Source organism: Hemicordylus capensis, chromosome 3 (genome assembly GCF_027244095.1).
Source record: "Hemicordylus capensis ecotype Gifberg chromosome 3, rHemCap1.1.pri, whole genome shotgun sequence".
Classification (NCBI taxonomy): domain Eukaryota; kingdom Metazoa; phylum Chordata; class Lepidosauria; order Squamata; family Cordylidae; genus Hemicordylus; species Hemicordylus capensis.
This window is the reverse complement of record NC_069659.1, coordinates 192,231,449-192,248,427: the sequence shown is the minus strand read 5'-3', so window position 1 is coordinate 192,248,427 and position 16,979 is coordinate 192,231,449. Positions and strand designations below refer to the sequence as shown.

At 41.3% G+C, this 16,979-nt stretch overlaps 1 protein-coding gene across 10 annotated transcripts in view; it reads right to left on the bottom strand.

Annotated features, from left to right (window-relative positions):
* MAPK8 (mitogen-activated protein kinase 8) overlaps nucleotides 1-16,979 on the bottom strand; it is a 73,434-nt gene that overhangs the window by 40,080 nt on the left and 16,375 nt on the right. For 9 of the 10 annotated variants that reach the window (XM_053305956.1, XM_053305955.1, XM_053305954.1 and 6 more), the window contains 6 exons: nucleotides 11,492-11,655; nucleotides 7,425-7,554; nucleotides 6,177-6,235; nucleotides 5,904-6,042; nucleotides 3,325-3,490; nucleotides 532-603 (listed from right to left, as the gene is read on the bottom strand). In XM_053305956.1, coding sequence (XP_053161931.1) covers nucleotides 532-603; nucleotides 3,325-3,490; nucleotides 5,904-6,042; nucleotides 6,177-6,235; nucleotides 7,425-7,554; nucleotides 11,492-11,655 — 730 coding nt within the window. Of the gene's footprint in view, nucleotides 1-531; nucleotides 604-932; nucleotides 1,005-3,324; nucleotides 3,491-5,903; nucleotides 6,043-6,176; nucleotides 6,236-7,424; nucleotides 7,555-11,491; nucleotides 11,656-16,979 lie in introns of all 10 variants that reach the window. The other variant, XM_053305947.1, reaches the window with a different exon arrangement.

Here is a 16,979-nt window from a genome sequence, read left to right as displayed (position 1 = left end):
ATGGCACGGGTCTCCGTTATCTCATTCTAGTTAATACTGCTAGAATGCATCACAAATAAAGTATTCACACACAAATGAAGATTAACAGGATGTTAGATATTCATTCTGTTAGAACTGCAACATAAATCATTAAAGCAATCTACTTGGGTACAATAGAGAGAAGTGAATGCCCCCCACCCTGCCACCACCAATGATACAGAAACAAGACAGACATTTAAGGTAAGTATCTCAGATCCTGTGTGTTTTGCATGTGAAGCCTTCCAACAGCATTTCCTGCTCAATTACACAAGGACACAATTGTCCAGGATCTTCCTTTAATCAACACAACCCTTTTAGTACTCTACAGTGTGACAAAACTTCTTTGTTTTCAAAGCAAATCAGCCCATAAATATATTTGATGCTTTTAATGGGAACAAACAGCAAACAGTTTAATTTTCAGCACTTAGAGACAGTGTTATTGATATTGAAAAGGAAAACGCCAGAATACCCTTGACCTTTTAGATTTCAGTTCTATGCCCACAGTAAGGATACGGTCTGTACCAGGAAATAATACACCACCTTTGATCATTTCTCCCATGATGCACCCCACTGACCAAATGTCAACTGAAAACAAAATGCAATGACATTAACTGACTGAAAGGAAAAAGGGGTTTTAAAGGGTGTGGGGAACCAACAGTGATAATAAACAGCAGTGCAGGAAGAAAATGAATGAGTGAAGATGTGCTTGCTACTATCCCAGCAGAGACTATTTCCTACTGCTAGATGCAGCCTCAATAGAACCAATTTTCTTCTATAACAGAAATAATCATAAGCCCTCTAAGGAAATAAAAGTTGTACCATAAACATTTTTCAAGAAGGAATTGGGGGCGGGGGGATCCACCATAAGAGATTAGTTACCAAAAATTCAGCATGCTGCAGCAGCACAAGGATACAGTCCCTTCCTGGAAAGAGGATTTTGTGGCAAACCATTTCTCCCATAATGCACCCAACAGACCATAAATCCACTATGTTTGTAGCACAAAAAGAAGAAGCAAAGCAAACCATCACTGAAAATTAAAGTAGCAGCAGGACATGACTGCATCCTGTTAAACTGAAGAGAAAGCACCAAAAGAAAACACAATCATGGGATCAAGCTGTGAACATAATTTTAGAACACACGCACAGCATCTACTGCTGGTAACAACTGGGGAAACCCAGTGGAAGCAATAATTGTGTGACAGCATAGCTCCCATACATTTTAATAGGGCATGCACAGATGAAGACCCCAGCGAACTAAATTCCTAAGACTTTAAGGATAATCATTGTATTATTCAGCTCATAATGGAAAGATAAACTTCAATTTTAACTTAATTCTTTGCGGAGCTTGAAATGACAGAGGAGACCACACACACAAAGCATCTTAAAGCCTGTTTAGAGAAGGTTCCAAGGATCAGACAATAAGAATTATTTCAGCAAGCAATTGGCTTGGAATGGATTGAAATTTAAACAGCAGGTTTCTCAAAAGGCATCAGTGTTCTACATCCTTAGAAGTTTGGTTTCATATAATTAGAGTTCTATTTTAATACATATCCCTTTCAACAAGAGAACATGAAATGAGAAAGCATTTTGTGTGTCCCCAGTTGGTATGCATGAAATAATTCAGTCTTTCTCCAGTCATTCCTTTTGTTCAATGTAAAAAGAAATAAACATTGCCCCAGTATAGCAAAGCCAGAAGAAAGAGGACCACTAACAGAAAATCTATTTGTATATTCTATAGATGTTTTTACATTATTTTCTTCAATCATTTTTAAAAGCTGAATAATCATTTTTTAAAGCTGAATAAACACAAGAATCTATTAAAATCAGTCTGTCCAGTGTATCTTTGGTATAGTTGTTCACTTAACTAAAACGTGACAAAAGTATCAGCAAATATCCCTGACTAGCAAAAATGTATTACAAACACTGATGGAGTGTTGTTGTTTTCTTAAGACAGATGCTCTGCTTGTGTTATTTTTCCACTTTTCTCATGTTCAAAACATTTTTTTAAATTGCTAATATTGAAAGCATTTTTCAAAAAGGAATGCAAGGCTCTTCAAAATAACTCAAATTTTGTGTTTTGTGGTAGCACTGTGCAATACTAACTAAATAATTAGTAATCAAATATTTAAACTTTTCATCTTGTTTTAACATCCTTTGCAAATATAATAATAATAATAATAATAATAATAATAATAATAATAATAATAATAATAATAATTCAATTTCTATACCGCCCTTCCAAAAATGGCTCAGGGCGGTTTACACAGAGAAACAACAAACAAATAAGATGGAACCCGGTCCCCAAAGGGCTCACATTCTAAAAAAATAAAACCAATTCCAAAAATTGCTACATTAAAACCTGAATTTTTTAAAAAAATATGCTATATGTGGTTTGTTTTGCTTTTTAACTTCATTTTCAATTAGTTTGGCAACTGCTTGGACTATCTCTAGCCTAAGGATCCAGGATGAAAACAAGAAAGAACTGGATTATTCATACAGGTTTTTTATATTTGTATAGCATCATCAATTATAAACAGTTACGCTCAATTTTAGAAGTTTGCCATTGTTAAGTAAGTACTAAATCAAGGGAACTTTTTTTTAACAGAGGACACTGGATTTCTTGCTGTCATGGGTAGAACAAAACAGTATCCTAAAACCATATTTTATAAAAGCAAAACCAGCAATGTATAGTAGCATCTCCTAACTGGATTTCAGCACAACATATTGAGGCTATTCTCACGAGCAGCACAACCCAGGTTAGGGCAGCCCAGCCTGGGTAATCTGCACGTGTGGAGTGCCAGGACCGAGGCCAATCCTGGTGCTGTCGCCCCACCTAACCCGCCTTTTAGTCCCAGCCTTTAGCGTGCCCTTCACCTTGGAGCCATGTGTGCAGCCCGAGCACACAGTCGGGCACCTAGAGCACCTGACTCCTAGGGGAATCCCCCCCCCCTGTGGGATTTCTGGAGACCAGAAAAACTAGTCCCAGCCTCCAGAGATCCACACTGCATGGAGCAGCATGGATCGTGTGGGCGTGTGCCAGCCGGCTGAAGAGGTGCAGGGAGATTGTCTGGAGGGAAGGTGGGTCCATCCCTGCCTGCCCCCATCCCCAGTCTGCCCTCACCACTCCTATTATGGTCGTGTGCACAACCTTATCGTATTTAAAATACTGGACATTTAAAGTAATGATGTCTTTTTTAAAATGTTTCAGAAGCTGAGGCAAATGTAAAATGTGGCATGCAGAAGGGGGAACTACATAACTGTATATATAAAACATTACGTTAAGGGAAAGAACCGAAAGTTGCTAACCATTTTCTTTGTATCCCATTCCTAGGATGACTTCTGGTGCTCTGTAGTAACGAGTCACTACATAAGGTGTCATCATAAAGCTGGTTCCTGCTGTTCTAGCCAGTCCAAAGTCAAGAATCTTCAAAGTGCAATCAGATTTTACTACTATATTGCTAGGTTTCAAATCCTTAAAAAGAAAAAAGAAAGAAACAACATTCTAAGACATATATGAGAATCTCCAGTATAAAACCAAGCAATGCATTTGAAAATATAATACAACTGGGTCAATACTTGTAGTTCAGAAATGCAATTGACTCTGCAGAAGACTTTTACCACCAGAAAAAAAATATGCTGAGTGATGCTAGTTGTCAATAGCAATGTTTCATGGAATTAAAGTCAATAAAGACACATCGAGGCTATTCACATGAGCAGCCTCACCCAGTCTGGGCTAAGCTGCTTGTGTGCAGCACCAGGATTCATGCGGATCCTGGCACCAGCCTAACCCTGCTCTTAACCTCGGCCTTTAGCCAAGGTTAAGGGCACAAATCAGGGATCATCTTGCAAACTTCCAACCTGGGCTGGGCAACCTCTGGTTTCAGGTCAAAGAAGTCCCTCCCTCTCCCTGGTCTGTTAAGGCTGCATCCCAGGATGCTCTGTAGCACTTGCGTCACCAGACCACTGGCAAGGCATCAGAAGGTCAGCAGCCACTGGCCATGATCTTCAAGGGGGCATGACCAGCACAGTCGTGCCTTTTTTGCATGGACTGCCCACCCTTGGAAGGGGAAGAGACTTTAAACCTTTTCCCTCACAACACTTGTGTGGCTGCCCTCGCAAGAGCCCCATGGCCAAAACAGTCTCGCACAAGAACGATTACTGGTAACAGGGGTGAGGGTGGAGAGTGAAGGGAACATGATGACATCCTAGGAGATAGTAGGTATATGAGGGCGGGCAAAGGATCCTGGGGTATGGTCCACTGTGACAAAGGATGCTCTTGTGATGGCAGACTCGGTCAAAGCATTCAGGAACTCCCAACAAACTCCTGCCCCTATGTTGGCTTGCCGGACAGGGATTAGCCTTCTCATAAGAGGGCCAGTCCACTAGGGAAGGCCAGAGGCTCCATGAGGTTTGGATCTCCATCAGACTGTGCCCTCATGAGCCAGAGCATCCAACCATAGGGCCCCTCGCTAATGTGGGGACCTGGCAGATCTGTATAAAAATAGAACTTGTACTACTCGCTTTCCCCTTATACACTCAACCCCTACAGACAGACAGGCTGCTCCATGTGTCCAGCCATTCCCCTCTGGGCTTGGTCTGCCATGATTGGTGATGGCTCCTAGTACACACTCAGAATTCCTGGGTTGGGACTAGCTTTGCGGCATATGCATATCGGCCACCACAGGGAACTGTGGGTGAGGGGAGCCCCTATTTTCAGCAATCCCTGGCAAGCCAGATGTCCATACTGGGCAAAAATCAACACGCATATGTGCCAAGGGAGGACCAGACTGGCAGAGTGAGCACTTGCACTTCTGCTGTCTGCCAGTCACCACGACCTGGAACGCTGTTGGTGTGGTACCCTTCCCCGGGGCTTGCATGGATCTAGCAATGGGGCTGGGCAGTGAAAGCCCTCCAGCCCACATGTGTGTGTCTATGACCTGCCACTCTCATGAAAGAGTGGTCCTTGGGAGAATGGGCATCATCCCACATTAACAACAATTCAGCCCTCTAATCGCCATCCCAAAATGGTTCTTCTCGTTAGTAATGCCACAGAGTGCTTGCTTGCACCCAAGGGGAAGGGGCTGGGCCCCCCTTCCCCTACTAATTTGTACAAAAATTAGAGCAAAGCCACTCATGAATTCCAGGGGCTGCCTTTCAACCCAACCCCGGGTATCACTCTCCTGGCATTTGTTATCTTTGTCGGGAAACAACCAGGTTGCCCGGTTGATGGTGCCATCGGGATGCCACATGCTTGTGCCAGTACTTATTCATCACTTGATTTCTGGAGACCTCTCTACAAAGTGCTGTCTTGTCATCTCATCCCCTCTTTTTGCAGATTGCCAAGGGGGCAGCAGGACATGAGACACAGTGCGAAGCAGGCATCCCCCAATACAGCTTTCCCCTTTTGCATGCTTTGAAGTTTGGGACTGAGGGAGGAGACAGCAGGGGGCAGGGCAAATGCTTGGAGAGGTGGCCAGTGTGAGGCGCAGCAGGAATAGAGCTGTTGCATTCCTGGGCTGGTCTGAGCTGCCCTCTCTATGGTTTTGGCAGAGGCAACAACACAAAACCTGGGTTATCGCAGCCTCGGAATTCAGATGACACAATCCCACCTTCAAATCTCAAGTTGGAGCAGTGAAACACACTACAAACCAAAGGTTCAAATTAAAGTTTGGGGAGGGAAACCTTGGGTTGCTCTTGTAATGAAACCACCGTTTCACACATTCAGATGACCATGAAATGGAAACTCTGCCCCTTTGCCCCCAGTTTGGCATTATGCACGAAGACAGCCAGTGGCACATTGAATAAGGACTGGCACATCTTTTTTGGTTTAACAAGAAAGAGGAAAATACACCTAAAATAGGTGTTAATGCAATTATTTCACTAACCCTATGTATAATTCCAGCCGAGTGGAGATGTTTGATGCCACACAGCATCTGATAGAGGAGATAGGACATCCGTTCATGGTCAAGCTCCATCTGAATCACCTGGCAGAGATTTGCATCCATGAGCTCCATCACTATGTAACTTTTAAAGTAAATCACAAAATAAAATTAGATGACAAAAAGCACCTTTGATCATCCCATCATTAGCACACTATACAGTACACATAAAATAGTAAATGAACACATTTTAAACTCTGTTTGAAAACAAACACTTACACATCTTGAAATTCTTCCAGTGATTTCTGTGGGGTAAAGACATTCAATAGGCCAATTATCTATAGGGAAAAAGAAAGTCACAATGACAGCCCTCAAATAGATTTTGATTACCTTTAGATAAACAAGGCAGGTAACAAAGCAAAATAAGACAAAGGAAAGAGCAAAGCACAATAAAATTTGATCACATGAAAACTTGACTAAAACTTCCACACATTATGCCAATGACCAATCCAGAGATCCTCAGGCACGGACTTTGAGAAGTCTGAAGTTCTACAGCTCCAAAGCAGGTCATCAACAGCATTCAACAAATGTATTCACCTGCTCAATAGCAGTTTTTCTTTGTCTGGTGAACATGTGATGCTGGTATATCACAGTGAGACTTCATGACCTGTACTCCCCACCCCCACTTCTCAGCAGGGATGCAGAGCAGCCGGGGGCAGGGATCAGAGAAGGTAAAGCTTTTTTCAAAACTTACAAAAGAACAAGCTGAACGCACAGAGGGATTTCAGAATTGGCTCCCTTTATCTTGAAACCCTCCTCTTTGGCTCCTTCTCATCATGCCATCCTGCACATTCCTATCTCCCTCCCACAGCTGACAGGAATGGGCCAGGATGAGGGACTTTCAGAAGCACATTGGGATGACTAGAACACATGGAAGGGTGTTCAGAGGAGGGAGGTGAGGTGGAACTTTGAAAACAAGCCCAGCACAAGCTTACAAACACAAACTGAATACACAGAGGAAGGAGGAGAAGCAGGGGACGGGGGAGAAGCAGGAGATCCTTATCATTATCCTGCTTCATCCTCTCTGCTTCTCCCAATTTACTACAGTTATTTATATACTGCTTTTCAACAAAAGCTCCCAAATTTAAAACATAGTATATTATTTCTTGTTTACACAGTCAGACAGGTGTTATTGACTGGTTTGTTTTATCCAGACATCGAGTCCTTCCCAAGGACCTGGGATGGCTGAATTTTATTGTCAATGTTGTTGCTCTTGTGATAGATATCCTCGCAGAATATAGGCTGTTCCCATATCTACGTAGATAGATATGAATGAATGAATGAAATGGCTCCCTGTCCCCAAAGGGCTCACAATCTAAAAAAGAAACACAAGATAGACACCAGCAACAGCCACTGGAGGGGTGCTTTGCTGGGGATGGATAGGGCCAGATGCTCTCCCCCTGCTTGCCACTATAAAATCACCATTCTCTTTTGTTCAGTTAGCAAATTATAAACAAATGTACTTACATTTTTGTGGTTTACACATTTCATAAGAACAAGCTCTCTGTAAGCTCGTTTGGCATGAGTTTGGTTCTGAAATGGTCGACTCAGTTTTTTTATTGCAACATTTCTTTCAAGGATAGCATCATAGGCTGCACTGTAAAAAAAAAAAAGTAAACCGCCATAACAATAATTATGCAACAGTTTTATTTTATTTATTATTGTGTTTGTTTATGTATTTATTTGATTTATATACCACCCCTCCAAAAATGGCTTTTTACAAAATATAAAATTCCTCTCTGAATTGGAAGAATGCTATTGTCATTTTTAGAGACTAGTCAGATACGGATTTAAGCGTTATCCATAAACCACACAGTCAGGGCCAAACAATGCCTATGTGCTTTTCTTGTAAAACAGCAGCTGAGTGGAGGACAATGATCAAGGCTGAGACTGTGGCACATGTGGAGGATTAACCCTCTACCCCATGCCGTAATTCTGATGAAAATTGTGCCACCACAAAACTGATCTAAAAATATTAAAAGGCCACCACAAAGCTGCTATAAAGGGTTAATCCCCCACCCCTCACAGGCTGCAGTTCCAATTCTGATAATTCCCTTTCTGCAGATATTTTAAAAGAAAAATATGTATGTGCAAGAGTAAAAAAGGCATTTAAGTAACATATACTTTGGCCCTCAGTTAAAAGTTTGAGTCAGGATCATAATCTTTTTCAAGCCATGCTTTGATATTACATAATGTTTTTGAAAAATCTACCTCAAAGTATAAGGCTCAGTCACAGAGTATCAATGAACACTGCAGTTTATGTGAAGGCCAGGAAAGGTATCTTCTGTACCAATTCCCATCACTTTGAGATCTTCCAGCAAGGCCCTGCTCAGAGTTCTATGTTTTAGTGATACAAGACTGGCATCCACTAGTAGGATGATGTTCTTCTCAGTAATTATCCCAATAGCGTGAAATGTCCTCTCATGGAAAGTGTGCTCAATTTCATCACTGGCTGCTTTTGGGAAATTAACAATTGGTCTGATTTGTCTAGCTTTTGAGGCCATTGTAAGAATTGCTGCCTGTCTGGTTTTAGTTCTAGTTGCTTTCTTTGTTGGTTTACTGGCACTATTAAATTTTTAGTTAAAAAAATAAATTTAAAACATAGTATATTATTTCTTGTTTACACAGTCAGACAGGTGTTATTGACTGGTTTGTTTTATCCAGACATCGAGTCCTTCCCAAGGACCTGGGATGGCTGAATTTTATTGTCAATGTTGTTGCTCTTGTGATAGATATCCTCGCAGAATATAGGCTGTTCCCAGTAAAGCTGCTTTTTGTAATTGGCTGATGGTGATTTCTGTGGCCCCTATGGTGTTGAGGTGCTCTTCAAGGTCTTTTGGAACTGCACCCAGGGTGCCAATTACCACTGGGATTATTTTGGTCTTTTTCTGCCACAGCCTTTCAATAATAATAATAATTATTATTATTATTATAATTATAATTAGTATTTCGATTTCTATACTGCCCTTCCAAAAATAGCTCAGGGCGGTTTACAAAGAGAAATAACAAATAAATAAGATGGCTCCCTGTCCCCAAAGGGCTCACATTCTAAAACGAAACATAAGATAGACACCAGCAACAGTCACTGGAAGTACTGTGCTGGGGGTGGATAGGGCCAGTTACTCTCCCCCTGCTAAATAAAGAGAATCACTACAGTAAAAGGTGCCTCTTTGCCCAGTTAGCAGGGATACATAAGACAACATAATGTATAATGTATAATTATAAGATGTATACATCTTATATACATAAGACAAATAAAATATTCCCCATCCTTTGGAGATGGAAAAATAATTTCACACATAAGCTGTATATGCCGATAGTAACAAGAGAAAGAGGCATGAGTACTGGGTATGCAGAGCCCCAGGAAATAAGAATCCATGAGGCAATGGTGCAGTCAAAAGTTGTTATGACCCAGGTCACCCCAAATGGACAGGAGTTGAAGGCCCAAAAAGGCCAGGCTCAGGCCTGTGTCTGAAATCATCATTTCATTGAATGATTCTCTGATGCCTGGCATCAGAGTGAACTGGTTTGACTGCCTGTCCTTACAACTGTGAATTGCCTTGGGAAAAGTAGGAGTACTCCTGTTTTTCATGCAGGATTTTGCTACAATTGTCATCACTGATTTCTTGTTTCACATATATTTACATGCAATCACTTTGGAATGGTTTTAGAATGCACACTAAGTATATTTATACACACACACACACGTTATTTAGATTGATATTTCTCACATATAGGATTAGTGTTTCCCTTTACATGTTTTTGACTTCTTAACACCTCTTTGGGGCAGAGAGTTCAAGCTCAAGAGACAAATCTGCCAAGCTCAGAAATGCAGATTGTCTTGAGAACACAAGAAACCATTTCTTTCTCATAACAGACTGCAGCACTCAGGAGATGACCCTCAAGCTGCTGAAATCCAGCTCTGACAAACAACTGTCATGAGTGAGCAACTTTTTCTGACACAAGTTAAGTGACACTTTTTAGATGCATGATGGATATTGCCATTCTGAAAGAACTTTATGTCCAGATCTAAGGAGCAAAGGGCCTATAAGAACTGGGCCTTCTGGACATGGCGGGATAGAACCTTTGGCTCATGCTAAGAGTTTGTTGCCTAGCTCTGTAGCAAAGGGCAGGAGTTCCCGCTAATAGACTGTTCACAGCTTCTGCCATGGGGTGAGAAAGCTGAAACTACTCTATTTCCATCTGCAAACCAGCATGCCAGTTTGAAGCCTGTTTGTTGCTCCACACTCTTCCACGTGCCACAACTGGAGCCAGTAATATGCTGTTCTGGAAAACAACTCAGCCTTTGCCCCCTCTTCCTTACTAAACTCTGGCATTCTGCCACTCCTCTCCTAAGCAAACCCCGCATCTCTTTCCATTTCCCTCTATCCTTTGTTAGGTTTTACTAGTTAGATTTAACACTGAGTTCACATGCAACCAACACATTCATGAGTTAGAAATACTATACTATACTGCATGGGGAAACATTGTTGATTTAACTGATTTTCTTGATTACATTATTGAGAAACCTGAGCAATCTTATTGACCTGTTTGACTTACCTGGTCAGCACCATTGCCTTAATAAAGCCCATTAAAACTTTGTTTCCTCCCCCTCCCCCATTTGTGTGTCCAGATCATACATGGTTACCATATCAAAGAACTATGCCAGTTTGTGGCTAGAGAGAACAAGCCTTATTCTCATTGCTAGTTTCAGGGCATACACAGAGTAGGAATTTGAGGGGAAAGTAAATGAAAGATGGCGGGGAGCAGAATATGGGGAGTGCAGGCCAATAAAGAGTCAGATGGGGAAAAACCTCATAGGGAGCCTAAGAATAGGCCGTTGGTGAAGAAGCAGGTGGGTAGAAAAATATAAGGGAAGCACAAAAAACAGTGAACTACAAGTCTGTGGGTACAGAGAAGTTGGCCAAGGTGGACAATTTCATATCATGATTTGAAATAGTAAGACAAATCTTGGGCGGCAAATCTTTAACATTAGTTTAACCCTTTTGTTTCATCTGTTCAGCATGTGCGAAGAGTTCACTTTTGAGGAGCTACCAAGTCAATCCAAGAACAGTCATATGATCATACTTGAATAGAAACAAACCATGAATTCCCAGCACAAGCCACTCACTTGCACCAGTGCAAACTAGTCAGCATTCTAGTTTCTGCACTCTTAATGCTCATTATTCCCCCTACCCTCACATTTTACAGGGTGCAACACTGTGTTGGTTTAGGAGGGAGATTTGCTCTTGTTCATGTGGATGAGTTTGCATATATCACTGTTGTACCTGCCACATCTGCTTTCTGGTGACATCTGATATGTGCAAGGCCAACTCATGCCATTGCACTAGTTTTGCCTTGCACTGCAACCGACAGGAATTGACTACAAGAAACAAAGAAAGTATAGCTAACAGTTTTCTCCCACCATGGTTACTTAGTTTGTATAACATGCCAGTTTCAGATTATTCAGTGTTCCTGTTTTAAATCAAGTGAGATTTTATCACTGAGATATTTTTAATGAGAAAAGCTCTTACCATACTATGCCCTGTGCACCTGAACCGATAGGTTTTAAATTCTGATATCGTTTGAGTACAGTGAAGGTAGAATCTCCAATTTCTACACTGTAGAAGTTGTTTTCACGCTTACTTCTGCTCATGATGTTAACTTGGCTGAACAGTTTAATCTGGAAGTCATGAACCTGCAAACACAGAAAGAACATTGCATTAACTTTCTAGCATTTTCTCCTACCTTCAACCCTGACAATCTTACAGAGACAAATTTCCTAATAAGTCTGCACTTCCTCAACATCATCTCAGCTCAAGTGCTTGTTCCTACAAAGGAGAAAAAAATCTCCAATGAGGAAGGTTCATATTTCCAGTGGTAGAGCACATGCTTTCCATGCAGAAGGTCCGAGGTTAAATTACCTCCAGTTAAAAGATCAGACAGTAGGTCCTGTGAAAGTCCTCTCTCTGTCTCGGATGCTGGTGATCTGCTACTAGAAGTGGGCTAGATGGACCAGTAGTATGACTCAGTAAAAAAAATGACTTTATACGTCCATATAAGAGTTGCTAAGATATTTAGGGTAAAGCCATTAAGGGACCCAAACCTGCAATATTCTATTAAATAAGGTAGGTAGGTAGGTAGGTAGGTAGGTAGGTGGCTAGCTTTATTTCAGTCATTGACTAGTGCCTGTAGATACAAAACAATAACAACAGCCACTAATAATGGGAGGAGAGCTGGTCTTGTGGTAGCAAGCATGACTTGTCCCCATAGCTAAGCAGAGTCTGCCCTGGTTGCATCTGAATGGGAGACTTGATGTGTGAGCACTGCAAGATATTCCCCTCAGGGGATGAAGCCTCTCTGGGAAGAGCAGAAGGTTTCAAGTTCCCTCCCTGGCTTCTCCAAGATAGGGCTGAGAGAGATTCCTGCCTGCAACCTTGGAGAAGCCACTGCCAGTCTGTGAAGACAATACTGAGCTAGATAGACCAATGGTCTGACTCAGTATATGGCAGTTTCCTATGTTCCTATGTTGCTAATAATCAAGTAGTACATTTTTAACGGGTTTTACAAGCTACATAGCAGAACTTGGCCACATTCCCAGACACATTATCTTTAAAATTTGACAGCAGGTAATCTAAATAATACTCCTCGGTGTAGCCAGGAAACTGCATGAAAAGCGAAGAGATAAAACTGATTCAAATATTCTTATAAAATGTGCAGTAAAGAATTACGTGAGCAGTTGTTTCAATTTCTCCTGAGCCACATGGGCAAATGTGGGCTGAGTGTGGTAGTTTCTTAAACTTCCCCTCTAAAACTGTGGCGGGGAGTTAAACTAGTTAGGTATTCAGCAGATCTTATATTTAATGACTGGTTACCTATATATATCCCTCTTGGCAGCTTTGCTAGCTCTTCTTTCAGTTCTATATCAAAGACACGCTATTTGATAACCTGTGTTGCTTGGTCATACCCTAGCCCAGGGGTGGGGAACCTTGGCCCTCCAGCTGTTTTGAACTACAACTCCCACCATCCCCAGCCACAATAATAATAACTGGAGGGCCAAGGTTCCCCACCCCTGCCCTAGCCTAACGAGCTCTTCCTGAGACAGACCATAGGATTGTAACTTGTGTCTTAGCGCCACCTTCCATTTCAAGGCATAACTGTGAGCCCCTGGTGGTGCAGAGCCCCTGGTGGCGCAGTGGTAAAACTGCCGCCCTGTAACCAGAAGGTTGCAAGTTCGATCCTGACCAGGGGCTCAAGGTTGACTCAGCCTTCCATCCTCCCGAGGTCGGTAAAATGAGTACCCAGAATGTTGGGGGCAATATGATAAATCATTGTAAACCGCTTAGAGAGCTCCGGCTATAGAGCGGTATATAAATGTAAGTGCTATTGCTATTGCTATAACTGTCTACGAAGGTTAGGGGAGCCAAGCCCATTTGGAAAAATGTCAGCTTCAGCCAAAATGTAAGAATACTTAGCCAAGATCTTGTTTCTAATCTAAAAACTCCTGCCTCACATCTAAGGACAGTATTAGGGACACAGCATGGCACCTGAAATATTGATCTTAAAATTTTGATTTAAACAGCTTCCAGTGGGATAAAGTTCTCAAGAGGGCCAAGCTGGGCACCGTACAGAAGCTGCGTATAAACTTTGGCTGTAAAGAGCTTTATAGTAGCTGGAATGAAGAGCACTCCCCTGGTAAAATAAAAGGACCTGATAGCGTTGGCTGATTGCTGGGCATTTTGAGTTACATAATTGAGGTGCACTCTTCGCCCTCCTGTAGAGTGAAAAACGACCCCAAGATATTTAAAGGTTCTCACTTGTTTAATTGCATGGCTATTCATAGACCAGGAGTGGAACTTGGGTCGTTTGGCAAAGATCAGCACCTTTGTTTTAGAATAATTAACTTCTAATGCCTCTTCAACACAGTATAAGCTTAGTGAAGAAAGCACCTGCTTCAACCCAATTGGGGTCTGTGCTAACACCACCATGTCGTCTGCATAAAGCAAAATCGACAGGTGTTTATTTGCCCATTTGGGTAGATGAAATTCTGGTTTATTTAAATGGGATACCAAAGAATTAATTCAGAAATCAAACAAAATTGGGGCCAGGATACAACCTTGCCTGACACCCCTTTGAGTTGCAACCTCTACCGATAGGTCAGAGCACTGCATCGGCACTGCATCGGACCCTCAGGCAGGAATCTTCATAGAGTTTGTAGATGAGTAACAATGTTGTCTATGTTGGGGTCCCTGAGTTTTGACCACAATCTTTCTCTTGAGATTAGGTCAAATCTGCTATGAGATCTATGAAGGCTCCATACAGAGCAGTCTTTGGGCCATTAGTATATTTCTCGACTAGATGTTGTAAAACATGGTCCTGATCAATAGGGGAGCACCCCTCTCAGAAACCAGCCTGCTCGGTTGCCAGAATGCTATTAGATTCGAGCCAGTCCAGGAGTTTCCAGTGTAGGTGTTTCTCATATAATTTGCTGATGATATTAAAAAGACTAATCGGGCAATAATTACCTAGGACGTCTCTTTCCCCCTATAATGGCGACTTCCCAATCTTTGGGTACGTTTGCAGTGCGGTCTATGTACGTAAAGAGAGAGGCAAGTACAGGAGCCCACCATTCCAAATTGTTACGTATTGCCTCAATAGTTATGAAGTCATTCCCAGGAGCCTTGCCAGGCTTAAACTGCTTCACCAGCCCCTCAATTTCAGAGTCCCAAATTGGCAAAAGTTCGACATCTAGTTCTAATCTGAACACGGTAGGCCCTTCTTGTGTGTAGAGTGTGTGAAAGTGTTGTTCCCATACCTCCGCTGGTATGACTTGAGGATGGGTTAAGAGGAACCCTCCCCAAGGGTTGTGATACGAGACGCCAAAACATAGCTGTGTTCTTCATTTTAGTAGCAGCAATTAGAAGATTCCAGGTCTCCCTAATAGCCAATGCTTTCTTTTCCCTTAATAGTTTTTTATACTGTCTTTTCATTTCTATCAAATCCTGGGCTGTGAATATATTAGAGCCTTCAGCATACACTTTAAACACATTGATAAGGTTTCTTTTCGCCTCATGGCAACCAGCATCAAATCATGGGCGAAAAGAGAGTTTCCTGGTCAGGTTGGATAAGGGTTTCGTGGTGGCTAATACGGGCTGTAATAGTAGGACCAAATTGTTATAGTATTCTAGGATAGGGCTCTCACAGGAGTTGTGTGACCCAGTAATTAAAGCAGTTCATAGACTGCTAGCTCACTGAAATTGCTGCTGTCCCATCGCCATCTTGGCTCCTCCCCGCTATTAAGTAAATTGCCGTTACCTTGAGCTACTTTATCTCAAAAAACCTGATCAATTTTTATCAGATAATCTTTTTTGTGTACCGATCCATTTGCCATGAGACCCAAAGAGCTAGGATACACCTCAGAGCCAGCAGACATGCCACTTATTTTTTCTTTCCCTTTCCTCAGAAAACCCTAATTAATGAGGTTGCAACACTCTTCGTTTTCCCCAATTCTCCTTAAGGGTATCTGTATGAATCAATCTCCTAATGGTAAAGGCACCTTGCTCTGAATTTTATCCCTAAGCTAGTGTCTTCTTCAGTCTATTTATGATATCATCTTGAAATATACAGGAAGCATTTTAAAGGAGCTTAACAAACTATCTCATCTGGAAAAGATCATGTCTCAACAATTGCCTGAATACAGTGGTCATTGCCGAGTCATTGCTTTTTGCATATTATCTTCCAGATTCACACTAGATTCTGCTGAAATAAAATTCACAACTTTCCTCTCCATATGATTTTAGCCAGAATCATGGCTAGTGGATCCACTGCAATTCTTAAGGGATCCTCCTTCTGTATTAAATCCTGACCTGCATCCAGTATATCAAAATCTTCTCTTTTTAAATCCTGTCCATGATTGGCTAGTAGTTTTGATTGATATCAATTTTTTAAATACCTTATTGGGATTACCCCTTTAGTTCATTAAAAAACCTTTCAGATTCATCATGTTTACTGGAACTGATGCAGATAAAAAATAAAGTAAGAACATCTTAGGAGCCATGGTGCCTTGGATCCTTTCAATCTTAGTAAGATAAATTTCTTCAGGCCACACATCTAGTAGGGATGCTAAATATTGTCTTACTATGGACTAAAAGGTGTGTGTGGGGACCCCTTAGTGGAAATACCTTATTGGATTACATTTGATTGTAGTACAAAGTTTGATTTAAAAGTCACACTTTCATCCTATTTGAGAGTCCATGTCCTTTATCCTTGCCCTTTTCCTATCATCAGTAATCTGCTTCAAGAGGCCATATATAATTGATCCATAGAAGCAGCAATAATTGTCAGTTTCAGAAACCAGCAACAATTGATGAAGAATGACCTTAATTCCATATAGCTTTATCAGCTCTCAGGAATCTTTAAAATCATCCTCTAATTTATTTATTTGGTGATGTATCTCTGTAAAATTTTCCATCAAGATGTACTTGAAGAAACTGTGGTCAGCACATCAAACCTATTTTCATCAGGGACTGAGTACACTAAATTATGGGAATTTTCTTTAGAGAGCAAAAATATCCTCAATCCCTTTTCATTTAGCCTTAGGATAATATACTCACTTCCTCCTTCTGGGGAGCTGATTTGCCTGTCCTTTCCCATTATTAGTTTACAGGATAAACAATTCAAAATCCAACACTCCTTTACAAGTCTAAATAAAGAAATGTCAAGACCTTCTGTAGCTTCTGTACTTCATACAAAAAATGAAGCAGGCATCTTGAGTAGCCAGGCCAGGCACTCAAGGTCTGCACAAAAAAAAATGAAATGAAATGAAATAGGGTATGAGAAAAATATTTCAAAAAAGTTACGTCCTTTCACTAATTTGATTCAGAGGAAGAAGAGTGCCTTTTCTGTTATCAGGTCAATGTGCTGGGATGTCCCAATGTGTAGTTTCATATGCTTCAGCAGTCCTAAAGCAGCCCTAAAGCAATTAGGTCTTCAATTATTCAATTATTAGGTCTTCAATTATTT